Consider the following 15,459-nt stretch of genomic DNA (forward strand, 5'->3'; position numbering starts at 1 on the left):
ACATACACACACACACACGCATGCAGGCAGACAGACAGACATGAAGGTACAGACAGACAGACAGACAGGCAGAATGACAGGCAGACAGACAGGCAGAATGACAGGCAGACAGACATGCAGGCAGACACGAGATAGTGAGAGGGAACAGCTTACACATCACTCTGGGTAGTGTACGTGTTGTTGAACAGGGACTCCACCGCCATCCATCGTATGGGCACTCGCGTCTACAACCAATCGATCAATCAAATTAACAATCAATCAATCAAGTAACAATCAGTCATGTCAATCAATCAACATAACAAACATTTAATGAAGCGAAATTAGACAAAATATTGCTACATTGCAAAACAAAAAATATCACCAATATTAAGAAATTGTTAGTGAAAACCGGTATCATCATTTTGTTTGAGGTAATTTGTCCCATCACACACACACAAACACACACATACACACACACACACACACACACACACACACACACACACACACACACACACATACAAACACACTAAACATTGGTCACCAAACACATGAGAACAGATCGGTTCATATTAAAATCAGTTGTGCTTTGCTTGTCGGTGTTCTGTTATCCGGTCGATCGTCACATGAGGACCATGAGGAACTGTACAAACAATTTTCAGCCGCGTAAGCGACATGGTTGTGTGTGTGTGTGTGTCAGTGTGTGTGTGTGTGCGTGTGTGTGTGTATGTGTGTGTGGGTTAGTGTGTCAGTGTGTGTGTGTGTGTGTGCGCTTGTGCGTGTCTGTGTCTGTGTGTATATGTGTGTCTCTGTTTGTCTTTGTAAATGTTTATTTGTTTACATTTAAAAAAACCAAACCAATATGTACATACACTGGAGGTTTTGACGTAGGTTTCATCGTTCTTGGAGAGTCCAAAGTCAGCAATCTTGGCCACAAGGTGATCGCCTAGCAACACATTGCGCGCAGCCAGGTCACGGTGAATGATCTGAAAACAAAACATTCACGTACCTTCATAAAGAAGAAATGTGCTTGCAGTAAGGGAAAGTCGCCAATCCCGGAACAGTCGGCCAACTTGGAACACCTCAATATGCGATCAACGGGGAACAATTCATGAACAATTGTTTTGCAGAAATGTCTAGTGACATTCCTTGATATTATTCCAGCAAAAAAAATGACTACAGCGGCAAAACAAAAAAAATGGCACGTTTTTTAAACTTTTCTTCCTTCTAAGCTTCTTCTTATTTTTACCGTCTACAATTCGTATTATTACTCTTTATCTATATACCTTCACGTAAAATGTTGATTGCTGTGACAAACCTTTATAGATTTGCAATAACTTGAACGGAAATTAAGATTTGAAACGTCACGTGTATCCAACAGAAAAACGCGAAATCCATGCAGGTGCCATGCGGCAATGATGGAACACATAAGAGAGGCAAACATGGAACAGTGTTCCAGCTTTGCCGCATTCTGTTCCATCTTACCCTCATCAAACAATAAACAGAACACTGCTGTTTTATTCACGAATTCAATTCTCTTTTCGGTTTTGTTGTGTTTTTCCTTTCTATAAGTTTTATTGAATGATTGATTGATTTGTTTGACAGTATTATGAGACTCAAACGGCGGTGGTTACCAGAAGAAATGGGCTGCGCTTTGTCGGCAGTGAAAAACGAATAATTATATGGGTTTGCGTTGCGCATCCAGAGCATATGGTGTTACTGTCACAACTCTTAAAAGTCATTTAGAAGAAAACAAACAAATTTGCAAAAGACGAAATAAAGTTCACAGGAAGACCTTCTACATTAACACCAGAAATAGAACAAGAACTAATCAATAGCATTCTTGAAGCTCAAATAAATTTGCCAACGTCACCCCCATCGTTGTTTTGTACACTGTACATGGAGATTCTGGTCATTATGATTGCTTGGTGTCAGCAGCAATGTAAACTTACCTGCTGCTGATGTCCTGCAACGCACAACCACAAGCTCGTCGAAGAGATCATCACTAAAAAAACAATCTTCTCCTTACAAACAAAAGCTGGAGATTTCACTTGCAAAAAGGCGTGCAGGTCAACAGAAAAGAGGAAATAATGAAGCTACAAAATCTTCTGCTCAGAGAAACAAGAGGGGAATATCTTCTGATCAGAGGGAAATAAGGAGAACATTCTCGACCTTGCGTTCTATCCCGGGGGAAAGCACTTGGTACTGCTTCATGTGTGGCACCAACTCCCCTGAGAACATGATACAGTGCCAGAGGTGCACACAGTGGGCACACGGGGACTGCGCTGGCAGCAGCGGAGAAAAGGACTTCGAAATCTGTACTTAGCAATTTTTGTGTGTCTGCAAAATCATTTCTTTAATCTGTTCTTAGTTATTTGCTTTGAGACTTTATGCGTAATGATTTTTACATTTAGTCATTTGGGCAGGTAGCCCTTTTATATCTATTTGTCAACAGAAGAGGGGTACAAATGAAGCTGCGAAATTTCGTGGTACTGCTTCATGCGTGGCACCAACTCCCCTGAGGATATGTTATAGTGCCAGAAGTGCACACAGTAATCACACGATGACTGCGCTGACAGTAGAAGACAAAGGACAATGTCTGCGAAATCGTTTTTTTGCCTATTTTTTCCTTTTTTTTAAGGTTTTGTTTTTCAGTCCTTTTTAGACCTTGCCCTTATTTATCTTTTTGTTTTACAGTTAAGGCTTAAATTGTTATCCGATTTGTTATTTCCTTGGTAAAAATAAAAATATAATGTTGAAAAAAAGACATTTACATAAAATGGCTTAATCAAAATGTTATAACGTATTTATCTATCTTGTGTGTGTGGCAATGTGTGCTTGTTTGTGTGTGAATGAGAGTGTGTGGGTGTATATGTGTGTGTGTGAGACACAGACAGAGCTAGAAAGAGAGTCAGGGTGTGTTTGTATGTGTTCCGAGTTTGACAACACAGTGTTCCACTTTACACACCCATGCGTCCAACCTGGAACAAATGCAGACATATTTATTATGATCAGTCTGGTGAGTTGCGTGACTTTTATTTTATTTTATGTGGTTCGTTTATTTACTGATAGAGTCTAGTATGTGACAATATAAAGAACGCTTTGCAATATCCATTTTTTTGTCTGGTACGGCTGTTTCTCCTTAACTGTTCCAGGTTTAGCGACTTTCCCCTACATCCGTATCATTCGCAAATGTGTTTGCTTTTTGAGGGTTTTTCTTGGGGGAGGGGAGGGGGGGTCTCAAGATCAGTGACCGCGAGATCTGGAAAGACACTAGACATGACACATGCTCGCATACGACAACATACATCCCAGATTGTCTGCAATTAAAAAACCCAGTTGAAGTAGGAGGCGAGAATGTACAAAGGCCCTGTGTGCAGGGGACAATGCAGACAGTATGCGAATGAATGAACACGACACCGTCGTGTATGTCAGAATCATTTAATCCCACGCTCCACAATAAATCTGTCCACACATAAGTGGGGATGAGGATGAAAGGTACAATGGGCACACATGCCCACGACATAAAAACGGCAAACAACGGCAATGTATATACAAAGGGTATTCTAGGATAACTAGTGGACACAGAATAGTAGCCCAATGCAATTAATGTGTGGGTAATTGAGACCGTCTGCCGGGTGCGAACAAAGTCAACAAGTGCCTTTTAATCTAGGAGGGACAGATAATTATGCTGTGGGAACCAGGACATTCAAAAATTAACCTGTTAACGCACATACACACACACACACACACACACACACACACACACACACACACACACACACACACACACACACACACACACACACACACACCTGTTTTTCAGCCAGATGTCTCATGCCCTGTGCCGCACCAAGAGCAAAACGAAGCAGCATGGTTTTGCTCACGAAAGGAATGGACCCACAGTTCCCGTACTCGTGCTGACGTAACTTCCGGCTCTTGCGCAGGAAGGAACGAAGGTCACCGTGTTTGGCGTACTCCATTGCAACGTACATGACACCTGTGAAAAAAGTGCAGACAAGTAGTTAGTTAGTTTGAGTTTTGAAGAACACAGAAAGATGGGTATTGGCTGAGTGGTAAGCGCACTGCCGTTGTCATGGTCTTACATTTCTGGCTGGACGAGGTTCCTCATTTAGTCACTTCGCACGTGCAAACATGTGAGAAAAATCTTAGAACGTGTGCATTTCGCAATTATATTTCATAATTTATTAGAAAAAAAATCATAACGTCAACCCAAAACTGAGAACTGAGAAAATTGCCTCCAGGGTAGGCAATCATCTTGCTGCACATTCAAAAGATAATATGCAGCGGTTGTTAGAGTAGTGATTATTGTGTTTACTATACGTATCTGATACGTATTGTGTGTTAACCCATGCCAGTCAAGAGACCTCACCTCTGATGTGACAGGCCCCAACCAGACAGACAACGTTGGTGTGCTTGCCGACCTGCTTCAGGATCACCAGCTCGTTCAGAAAGTCACGTTTGTCCTTCTCAGAGGCGTTCTCTGCACAATAGTAAATATAGACACACTGTCATCATTCAAGTCAAACCTTTTCCATCAGTACGAATACATAAGCATTTGTTTATGTTTCGCCATCGTTACTTTACTTTCTGGCAAAACCACCACACTAAATAGCATCATTGGGGTCAAACCTTTTTAATCAGTTCGAAAAAAACACGAAAAAAAAACAACCAACAAACAAACCCTTATTTTTATGTTTCAGCATCGCTTTACTTTCCGGCAAAAGCAAAATCACCGGCAAATATCTACTGACAAATACAACGAGTTCTTTCATTCAACAAGTCGAGAAAATTCACATGTACATCAAGACGTCACTTCTTTGTGTTGTGTATTCATAACCCAGAACAGCTGGTACCAAAAGAAAAAAAACCCATTCAAAACTCGAAATCTATCACGTTATCTTCTCCCTCGATACGGCAATATTGAAATGTGTGTCATTTCTTTTGCTGTTCAGGATACCCTTTATAAAGCCTAATATAACAATAATTCCTTTCTTTGTAGTCTCCTTCGAGGTTATAGTCATGGACTAAGTAAAAAGACACAAAACGAACAATTCTTCACCTTTCAAAGATTTGATGGCTACCGGAATTTTGGCCCCGCGCATGCGCACAAAACCTTTCTTGACCTGTCCGAAGTGTCCGTTTCCTAGCAACTGAGTTGTAAGGACGAGACTCGAACGCGGGATATCCCAAGGTCCTCCCGATATTTGCTCGTAGGCGTTCCTTATTGGGTCGGTACATTCCGCCTGCTAAAAAAAAAGAATAAAGTGGGAATCCATGTTGATATTATTGCAACACGGATGTCTGAATACGCGCACCTCAGTAACGACCCCCCCCCCCCCCCTCTCAGCCTCCCTCCACCAGCCCCCAAGCTCTCCATCTCTCTCTCTCTCTCTCTCTCTCTCTCTCTCTCTCTCTCTCTCTCTCTCTCTCTGTGTCTGTCTGTCTCTCTCTCTGTGTCTGTCTGTCTGTCTCTCTCTCTGTCTCTCTCTCTCTCTCTCTCTTTCTTTCTGCCCGCCCCCCCCCCCCCCCCCACTTTCTAAGAACTCACACACGACTCACCCCTTCAGTGTAGAGACGATTGAGACTGGCAGGTTTGACACGAGGTCGGAGGACGAAACAATACACTGCCGCCACGGCCGCCACCACCACCACCACCACCGTCACCACCACCACGGCAGGCAACAACGACTCCATTTGCAGTGGACCGGTTTCCGCCACCAGGGCTGTTTTGATTAGAACAGAAACAAAAATTGGTGTTGTGATTTAAAAGTGAAAGTCAGTCAGGTTATGCCGTTAAACCCAAATTCCGGAAAAAAGATATACTTTAATACACACAAAAAAAGGGAGCAAAAATAACTTAGAACAGAAAATAGGTCACTACGTACTGACTTTAGGATGTTCTTACACATAAAACAAATATGCAAATAAACCGGAAAGGAATTATATACACGAAGATAAAAATACATTCAAGCAGAAGCAAAAAGAGTGAAAACGATGGGGGAGAGAAATTAGAGACACCGTTAGTTGACTGAGGACAGAAAAGGAGACAGACACAACGGGAGGACAGGGAGAGGAGATTGACAAAAATAAGACGATGAGAGAGAGAGAGAGAGAGAGAGAGAGAGAGAGAGAGAGAGAGAGAGAGAGAGAGAGAGAGAGAGAGAGAGAGAGAGAGACGCTTGACGCTTTGACACTTTATTGTCATTAGCTAATAAAAGCCTTATAGACAATGTAAAACAACAATTTCTGCATCATTCATAAAAGGGGTAAAAGGACGAATGAACAAAACATTAATAACAACAAAAACATAGCAAACTAGTTTATGAGTACGAACAAACAAACACACCGACACGAAAGCCATAGGTAAACAAAAATATCTAAGACTAAGGGTAAAAAGCAAGGTATAGTATGTACACACAAAGGAAAATACTGATCCAACAGTTAACACACACTCATAAAACCAATCAATCTGCAGACCACAAATATTTAAAAGAGAGAGAGAGAGTGAGAGAGAGAGAGAGAGAGAGAGAGAGAGAGAGAGAGAGAGAGAGAGAGAGAGAGAGAGAGAGAGAGAGAGAGATATAGAGAGAGAGAGAGAGAGAGAGAGAGAGCGCGCGCGCGCGAGAGAGAGAGACGCTTGACGCTTTGACACTTTATTGTCATTAGCTAATAAAAGCCTTATAGACAATGTAAAACAACAATTTCTGCATCATTCATAAAAGGGGTAAAAGGACGAATGAACAAAACATTAATAACAACAAAAACATAGCAAACTAGTTTATGAGTACGAACAAACAAACACACCGACACGAAAGCCATAGGTAAACAAAAATATCTAAGACTAAGGGTAAAAAGCAAGGTATAGTATGTACACACAAAGGAAAATACTGATCCAACAGTTAACACACACTCATAAAACCAATCAATCTGCAGACCACAAATATTTAAAACCAATAAACCGAGAGAGAGAGAGAGAGAGAGAGAGAGAGAGAGAGAGAGAGAGAGAGAGAGAGAGAGAGAGAGAGAGAGAGAGAGAGATAGAGAGAGATAGAGAGAGAGAGAGAGAGAGAGAGAGAGAGAGAGAGAGAGAGAGAGAGAGAGAGAGAGAGAGAGAGAGAGAGAGAGAGAGAGAGAAACAACTGAGGAAGGGACATGGAAGAACAACACTACGAGGAAAAAAACGGCAAAAGAAAAGGACCCGAAGAAAACATGAAATGACCATCATGGGTTCAGCCAACTTACCCTGGTCGCAGTTTGGTCCCGCCCACCCGTCTTCACAGTCTTTGGGGCACCGTCCAGAAGATGTCATGCATGCGGAGCCCCCGCGGCAATTCCCACAGTTATACTGACAGTCTCGACCATAAAACCCGGGGGCGCACTCTGAAAAATACAACACAAACAGTTAACAAGGAACTTAGTCGATAAATATCGACAGGGGGCCGACAAATGGTTTAAATGGGAAATGTGTGTATATGGGTGTGGGTTTGAAACAAACAAACAAACCAACCCATGTGAACCCCGGGCCGCAGGCCTTCGATGTAGTGATTGAAAAAAAAGGATGTTCTCAAATGGTTCAATTCTCATTTGGTCTGATTCTCAAATGGTACCGGTATACTCCCCCCCCCCCCCCTGGCCGCAGGCCTAGGAGTAAAATTTTTATAGACACTGACCTTCTTCCCAGGGGTCATTGACCCAGTTTTAGCTATGAGAGGTGGTTCGCCCAGAGGCTGTAGAGTATACTGGGGCGGTCTCTTTGATGTCTTGAGAGGAAACTTGGCCAGGGTAGTACATGCACCAGAACTGGTGGACACCAAGGACAAACATGAAATCGAAGCAGTTTGCTTTCAGAGAGAACGGTCGTCAGCAACTCAAACTTCTCTGTTTTCTTTTTTTTTTAAATCTGACTTTCTTTGTGGCCCCCTGACTCCGCCCCCTCCCTCTGTAAGGACCCTCCTCCACAAGGACCGATTTTTGTCAACATTTTAAAGGTCGCTAGAGAGGGGTTCCACTGTATGACCTAACCGCTACTGGCAGACGGCCTCAATCTTCACGCGCAAAGACGAGATTAATAGGTGCTCGGTTTTGGTATTTTGAATTACATTACATTAAACCTTTGTTGGGTTTCATGGTCATGGCAACAGCCATAATAATATTACATGATGTATAATATCATATTTCAGCATATGTGAATTACATGTCATCATACTAAACTGTCATACATTTTTATTCCTACATTATTCTGATTGATCACAACCAAACCTACTATCATTGGACACATCCAAATGCAAGCGCCTGTTCTTGACAATTTCTCTCTGATCTAAATATAAAATCAGTGCAATTTCCTGGGTCGGGCTTTGCCACAGACACTCACGGTTTGGCCTGTAGGTAAAATGTACAATGTATTTTCTGATTTGTGCACAAAAGCTTTTTTTCTTTTTTCTTTTTTTTAACATAACAATGTTTAATGTCACTGTATGTTTAAAAGACCATGGTCATATTTGTAAAAAAAATGTTAAATTAGAAAATAAATAACATTTTGGTTCATGATTTTTCCTACACCTGTGCTAAAAATAAGAAATAAAAATGTCGGGTATATAAGTCACTCAAATACAGCTAGGTATGAATGGCTCGGTTTGAGTTTGTTGCAGTTGACCCTGCACAATGCGACATATCATGTTTTTGTTGAACAATTTTGACGTCACCCCTCCCATAGGGTGACGTATTTCACAACTTCCTGTGTTACACAAACTCTGTGATGACCAATTTTGACGTCACCCCTCCCATAGGGTGACGGATTTCACAACTTTCTACAGATGAACAATTTTGACGTCACCCCTCCCATAGGGTGACGGATGTCACAACTTCCTGTGTACACAAACTGATGACGTATTTCACAACAAAATGGCGCTGCCCATGGTCAACCTCGAAACTATCCGTATAGAATGGGGGCGTCCTCGCCCCCATAACAATGGTACAAAGTAACACATGTTAGATTGGGGATTAAGTGTCTAAAGTCTTGTGTGTTCTAAATAAAGAAAACTCTGCAACCCTGGAAGACATTTTCAGTATCTGATGAAGTGTATAAAAAGTACAGCTGTATTTACCCCCAACAAAGACGCACATGTACACACGTACACACACCGTCACACACACACTCACACACACACACACACACACACACACACACTAACAAGTACGATTCCTAGGTACTAATATGCGTATACTCGTAGACCAAAGTACCCTCAATAATTCATGCTTTTGGACACACCACAAACTGTTTTAACACTGGAATCTTCTTACCCATGGTACAGAAGACCCCTCTCCAGCCGGGCGCGCATCCCTGTGAACACAGCCCGTTGACACTGTCGCACGGGGTAGCGTTCACACAGTGTCCGCACGCCTGGGAACAGTTGGTTCCGAACTGTCCTGCCATGCATTCTGAAAAACAGACAGGAAAGGACAATTTAGATGGCAGCAAAAACCGCACACGATCGTAAACTATAGGTCACGTGAAAACATGCTTCGCAGAGACCAGCGCGACCCGTCTCAGTCTTCGGGTTTCGGCTAGCCAAGCCTTACTAATCTCTGTGATGACTGATTCTGGGTTTTCAGTGTTTATCGTTTAGTTTTAGGCCGTCAGATTCACTTTTATCGTTTCACGCGACGTACTTTCTTTGTCTTTTTCTCGTGGTTTCCAAGCTACCAGACATTCGCTTTAAGATTTTAACCTTTATCGCTCGGCGATGAGAAGCTAAGAAAGTAGGCTATTCTTGGCACAAACGGTCAAGAATCTCAAAATAAGGCCCTATTTCCTGATATAAGGCCTTATTTCCATAACTACGGCCATATTTCCTAAATGTTTTAATGGTGTTTTTTTAAGGCCTTAGTTTTTAAGGCCTTTAGCTTATTTCTTCAAGGCGTTATTTTGAAAATAAGGCTTTTTTCTTTGAGGCCTTTTCCCCCGGAGATTTGATTTTTTGTGCCAAACTGACAAGAAAGAGAACCCCTTTAGCCCCGGTGTTAAACCCATGCTGATGTCAACAAAGTCCCTCTACATTTTTTCTGGCCTATCACCCCTCCCCAACCCCCGGAGCCCCCTCGAGTCCCCTCTTCACGCAGCAGTATCTTTTCATCCGGAACCACCTCCTCCGCCTACCATCATCCCCTCCCCCCCCCCCGCCATACCCCCCTTCATTGCTCTGGCGATGACCCTTGCAACAAAACAAACGCTTCCCTGATTAATTGTGGCTTACATATGTGACCACATGACTATTTTTTTTATATTTATCACTTCTACGTCAAAGGTGCGCAGTTTCGTATAAAAATTATCTTCCAATCTCCCCACTGTGTTTTATAAAATAATCATATTATGAAAGCACATACATTCTTATCTTAGTTTTTATGTATTCATTGTTAGCAAACATCGGCATTATTCATGTTTTATTTTAAACGCAATTATTGTTATTTATAGATCACAGGCACTTGATGTAAAGTAGGTCACACACGTGTAAATGTTGTGCCCAGTTTTTGTTTCTGTCTCTGTTATTATTTTAGTTAGCAGGTCTATACTACTTATTTGCATGTGTGATATATCTGTAGGCCTAGGCCTATACTAGTGATTACTGTGTGTGATACATGAAATGTGATATGAATGCTGTTTTTATATGTTATACTCTTACTTTCTGCCTATGTCTTAATCCCAAGCGCAAGACAAATTCTTCTATGTGAAAATTGAAGCCAATAAAATTTGAGTTGAGTTGAGTTGAGAGTTGAATGATGACCTCGTCCTTGCTCTTGCGGGTTATCTTTTTTTATACCCTCTTCCACCACCACGCTATCCCCCCCCCCCTTCCCATCCCCCTCCACCACACCACCACCAACACCAGCCGTGTAATTTCTGGGCAAAATGTCAATATTTAGTTAATTTTGTTGTTTTTTAAAGGCGAAAACCCCCACAACACGGCATTTTTAGGAAAATGGTATCCGTTTTAAAAGTCGGTATTTTTTGATGTGGATAGTGAGAAAATGCAAAAATCAGAGTACCTTCTTGACACAGGTCGCCGCTCCAACCACGTGCGCAGCCAAAGTCGCAGATTCCGGTCACGTGATCGCACGTGCCTTTCAGGCAGCGACCACACGTGCCACTGCAATCCGATCCGAAGCGACCAGCACCGCATCCTGTAAAACACCGGGATACATGTTAGCTGCATTGCATTATCCTGTAAAACACAGGGATACATGTTAGCTGCATTGGCAGTAAAACACAGGGATACATGTGAGCTGCATTGCATTATCCTGTAAAACACAGGGATACATGTTAGCTGCATGACATTATCCTGTAAAATATAGGGATGCATACTAGCTGAATGATTTATATTTACCTAAAAGCAAGGTAATAAAGGAGCGGGAACAAACCAAACCAAAACACGACGCACACAACATAAGCGGATGAAAGCGCGAGGAAAGAACAGATTGAAGTGGCATGGTAAATCGGTAGGGGCCGGGGTTGGGGGTGGGGGTGTCAGAGAAAGGATGAGGGAAAAGTATCAAACAAAGCTGGAATCTACAGAGAGACGATCGCGCTACTTATAAAATCTGGTATTTCTTTACAAGGACGAATCCTGGCTTTCACAAAACCGGTCGCTCTGTTACACTTTTAGCAAAACGAAGTCTGTCAGACATTTCTTATATTATATTTGTCAGCATTAAGCTTTCCGAAATGAATATGAACCAGTATGTATGACCGGTTGCCCTATTTTAAGATCCCATACAGTTTTGGATGATTACGGCTAAGGAGATACCGTAAAGTCCAGATGATTTGAAACTATACTTAGCATCTGCAATGTGATCCCAAAACGGTGAATGTCCACCTTAAACCCTTGCTGTGAAGGCATAAAACGTATTTTGACCTGTAAAATGTCGACACGCATGACAGTGACGATGGCGTTAGACGATGGAAGACGGAACCGACACGACGGATATTCTTCAAGCATGAGTAGTGGTAGTCGCGAGAAAGACTCGCAAATAAGTACAAAATGACTTTTCTTGACAAGACTTCTCGGTAGACCTGACGAGGGAGGATTAAAGTATGATGGATGACTGACCTGCCGTGACCTTTGTCCTGGGTTTAGGAAGTCCCCCCCAACCCTTAGTTGACCCTTACTGACCCGGCAAACGTATCTTTCGGAGAGACCTACCCCTTTCAAATGCTGGCCGCCGCCTGGCCAGCACTTAAAACCCCTGCCTCATTTCGGACTGAAGCCCCTGCCTCTCAGTCAGTATAGCTAGGGTCAGCCCTGCTGCTCGTATTGCACGTGCAAGCGTGGACATATCTGTGTTGATGAACACGATTGTGTATGCAGGAAGGAACCTGTCACCAGATCCTGAACTCAGGTAAAATGAGTTCCTTCCCTTCGGGTCTCATTATCTATCCCTGACAGGATGCTTTTGTTTTCTTTCTCTGGAGAAGAAATCGATTTTTTTTAACATATTTAGAGCTTTTCGTAATGTGTTATTGATATAAGCAGATTCGCGATCGTCGATAATGTAAATTTCATGGTGTTGTGTAATTACATTTAGTCAAGTTTTGACTAAATGTTTTAACATAGAGGGGGAATCGAGACGAGGGTCGTGGTGTGTGTGTGTGTGTGTGTGTGTGTGTGTGTGTGTGTGTGTGTGTGTGTGTGTGTGTGTGTGTGTGTGTGTGTGTGTGTGTGTGTGTGTGTGTGTGTGTGTGTGTGTGTCTGTCTGTCTGTGCGTGTGTGTGTGTAGAGCGATTCAGACCAAACTACTGAACCGATCTATATGAAATTTGACATGAGAGTTCCTGGAAATGATATCCCCGGACGTTTTTTTCTTTTTTTCGATAAATACTTTTGATGACGTCATATCCAGCTTTTTTGTAAAAGTTGAGGCGGCACTGTCACACCCTCATTTTTCAATCAAATTGATTGAAATTTTTGTAAAGCAATCTTCGACGAAGGCCGGACTTCGGTATTGTATTTCAGCTTCGTGGCTTAAAAATTAATTGATGACTTTGGTCATTAAAAATCTGAAAATTGTAATAATTTTTTTTATATAAAACGATCCAAATTTACGTTCATCTTATTCTACATCATTTCCTGATTCCAAAAACATATAAATATGTTATATTTGGATTAAAAACAAGCTCTGAAAAATAAAAAATAAAAATTATGATAAAAATTAAATTTCCGAAATCGACTTAAAAACAATTTCATCTTATTCCTTGTCAGTTCCTGATTCCAAAAACATATAGATATGATATGTTTGGATTAAAAACACGCTCAGAAAGTTAAAACGAAGAGAGGTACAGAAAAGCGTGCTATGCAGCACAGCGAAACCACTACAGCGCTGAACAGGCTCGTCAGTTTCACTCCGTTATGCACAAGCGGCGGACTACGGTCATTGTGAAAAAATGCAGTGCGTTCAGTTTCATTCTGTGAGTTCCACAGCTTAACTAAATGTAGTAATTTCGCCTTACGCGACTTGATTTTAAATTACAAAGGAATTGTTATGTAAGACAGTTTCAAGCGAGCTATCTTTCGCGGATGTATTTACTGTGCAAACAACTCAAGATATGGCAAAAGTGTCACGTGATAATCAACTTTGTCACGTGATCATAACAAAATGGCTACGGAGCGGACGATACTTTTTTTTACGGGGTACGGGTGTTCACTGACGCACGTCATCAGTCACAGACAGCGGTCTGTCCGGGAACATGCACATTCTCTCTACTGTAACTGAGACACACCTGCGAAAATGCCCCGTAACTATGTTACTTGGTACATCGAGCATAAATCCGCTTCAGAATTATTTCTTGGTGCTGTTGTTGTATTGCTATACACTTGTGTAAAAACAACTAAATCATGTTTATACAAAATCTTCAGAGTCTTGTCATATCTTCCAGAGCAGTAGGGAACACATTGTACAGGTGTGTTGAAGAGTACGCTTACAAGTCGTTATCCTATTCTTAGCTTAATACCAAGCGTGTACGGTCACAGGGAGTGAACACCTACATACTTTTTTTTTAAAAGTGCCGAAATTCATTCAAGAAGAAGGAGGAGACAGGGTGACAAATAGATAAAGAGAGAGAGAGAGAGAGAGAGAGAGAGAGAGAGAGAGAGAGACAGACAGACAGAGAGACAGACAGAGAGAGAGACAGAGAGAGAGGTATTAAATGAAGCATGGCATACGTATATGACTAAATAGACCACGACCAAATTATAAATTTATGAATGCCATTTATAGGTTACTTATTACTGAACTAACTGATTATTTAATTACTTAATTAATACACACGTGAAAAGGATACAAATATCAAACAAATCAACAGAGAATCTAAAGAAGCATTATGCCTAAAATACAGTGCGGTTTTGCACTACAGGAAGTATGAGCAGGGTAGACACAATAGTCATAGAGTACGGCATCTAGGTTGAGGTTTTTACCACCACCTCGGGCTTAACCTCTCTATTATGCATGAGTTGTCCCTTGCAACAGTTCGTGTCACGTCTATGTCTGACAAGCAATAACCGTTTATCATGCAGCTAATACTATTGGACTGTTTTATAACATTACATCTCCGTCGTAGGTACATAATAATTCATGTTTCATGACAAACAGGTAATGTAGACCTAAGTTTGTAGAATATTCTGAGATAACCATGATATTCAAGTTAAGACGTGGTTCTTTTCGGTTCTTCTTCTTATCTTCTTCTTCTCGGTTCATGGACTAAAACTCCCACGTTCACTCATGTTTTTACACGAGTGGATTTGTACGTGTATGACCGTTTTTAACCCCGCCACCCAGGCAGCCATACGCAACTTTCGGGAGAAGCATGCTAGGTATGTTCGTGTTTCTATAACTCACCGAACTCTGACATGGATTACAGGATTTTTTCCTTGCGCACTTGGTCTAGTGCTTGTGTGTACACACAAAGGGGGATAAGGCACTAGCTGGTCTGCACATAAGTTAACCTGGGAGATTGGAAAAATCTCCACCCTTAACCCACCAGGCAGCCGCGGCCGGGATTTGAACTCACGACCTTCGGATTAGGAAGCCGATGTCTTATCCACAAGGCCACTTCGCCCGTCCTTTTCGGTTCGTTATTACTCTTTGCAGGAAGCCAGTAAATTTTGTTTGTTTGTTTGTTTGCTTAACGCCCAGCCGACCACGAAGGGCCTTATCAGGGCGGTGCTGCTTTGACATTTAACGTGCGCCTCACGCAAGACAGAAGTCGCAGCACAGGCTTCATGTCTCAGCCAGTCACATTATTCTGACACCGGACCAACCAGTCCTAGCACTAACCCCATAATGCCAGACGCCAGGCGGAGCAGCCACTAGATTGCCAATTTTAAAGTCTTAGGTATGACCCGGCCGGGGTTCGAACCCACGACCTCCCGCTCACTGGGCGGACGCCTTACCACTAGGCCATAGCCA

The 15,459-nt window shown here is 42.1% G+C and overlaps 1 protein-coding gene across 1 annotated transcript in view; it reads right to left on the bottom strand.

Moving 5' to 3' along the window:
- Window positions 1-15,459, bottom strand: part of LOC138965947 (tyrosine-protein kinase receptor Tie-1-like) — a 108,357-nt gene that overhangs the window by 6,301 nt on the left and 86,597 nt on the right. The window contains exons 8-16 of the mRNA XM_070338030.1: window positions 11,047-11,181; window positions 9,304-9,441; window positions 7,246-7,383; window positions 5,563-5,726; window positions 5,063-5,249; window positions 4,373-4,483; window positions 3,795-3,979; window positions 852-965; window positions 154-224 (exon numbers count right to left, since the gene is read on the bottom strand). Of these exons, the coding sequence (XP_070194131.1) occupies window positions 154-224; window positions 852-965; window positions 3,795-3,979; window positions 4,373-4,483; window positions 5,063-5,249; window positions 5,563-5,726; window positions 7,246-7,383; window positions 9,304-9,441; window positions 11,047-11,181 (1,243 nt within the window). The remainder of the gene's footprint in view (window positions 1-153; window positions 225-851; window positions 966-3,794; window positions 3,980-4,372; window positions 4,484-5,062; window positions 5,250-5,562; window positions 5,727-7,245; window positions 7,384-9,303; window positions 9,442-11,046; window positions 11,182-15,459) is intronic.

Source organism: Littorina saxatilis, linkage group LG5 (assembly GCF_037325665.1).
Source record: "Littorina saxatilis isolate snail1 linkage group LG5, US_GU_Lsax_2.0, whole genome shotgun sequence".
Classification (NCBI taxonomy): domain Eukaryota; kingdom Metazoa; phylum Mollusca; class Gastropoda; order Littorinimorpha; family Littorinidae; genus Littorina; species Littorina saxatilis.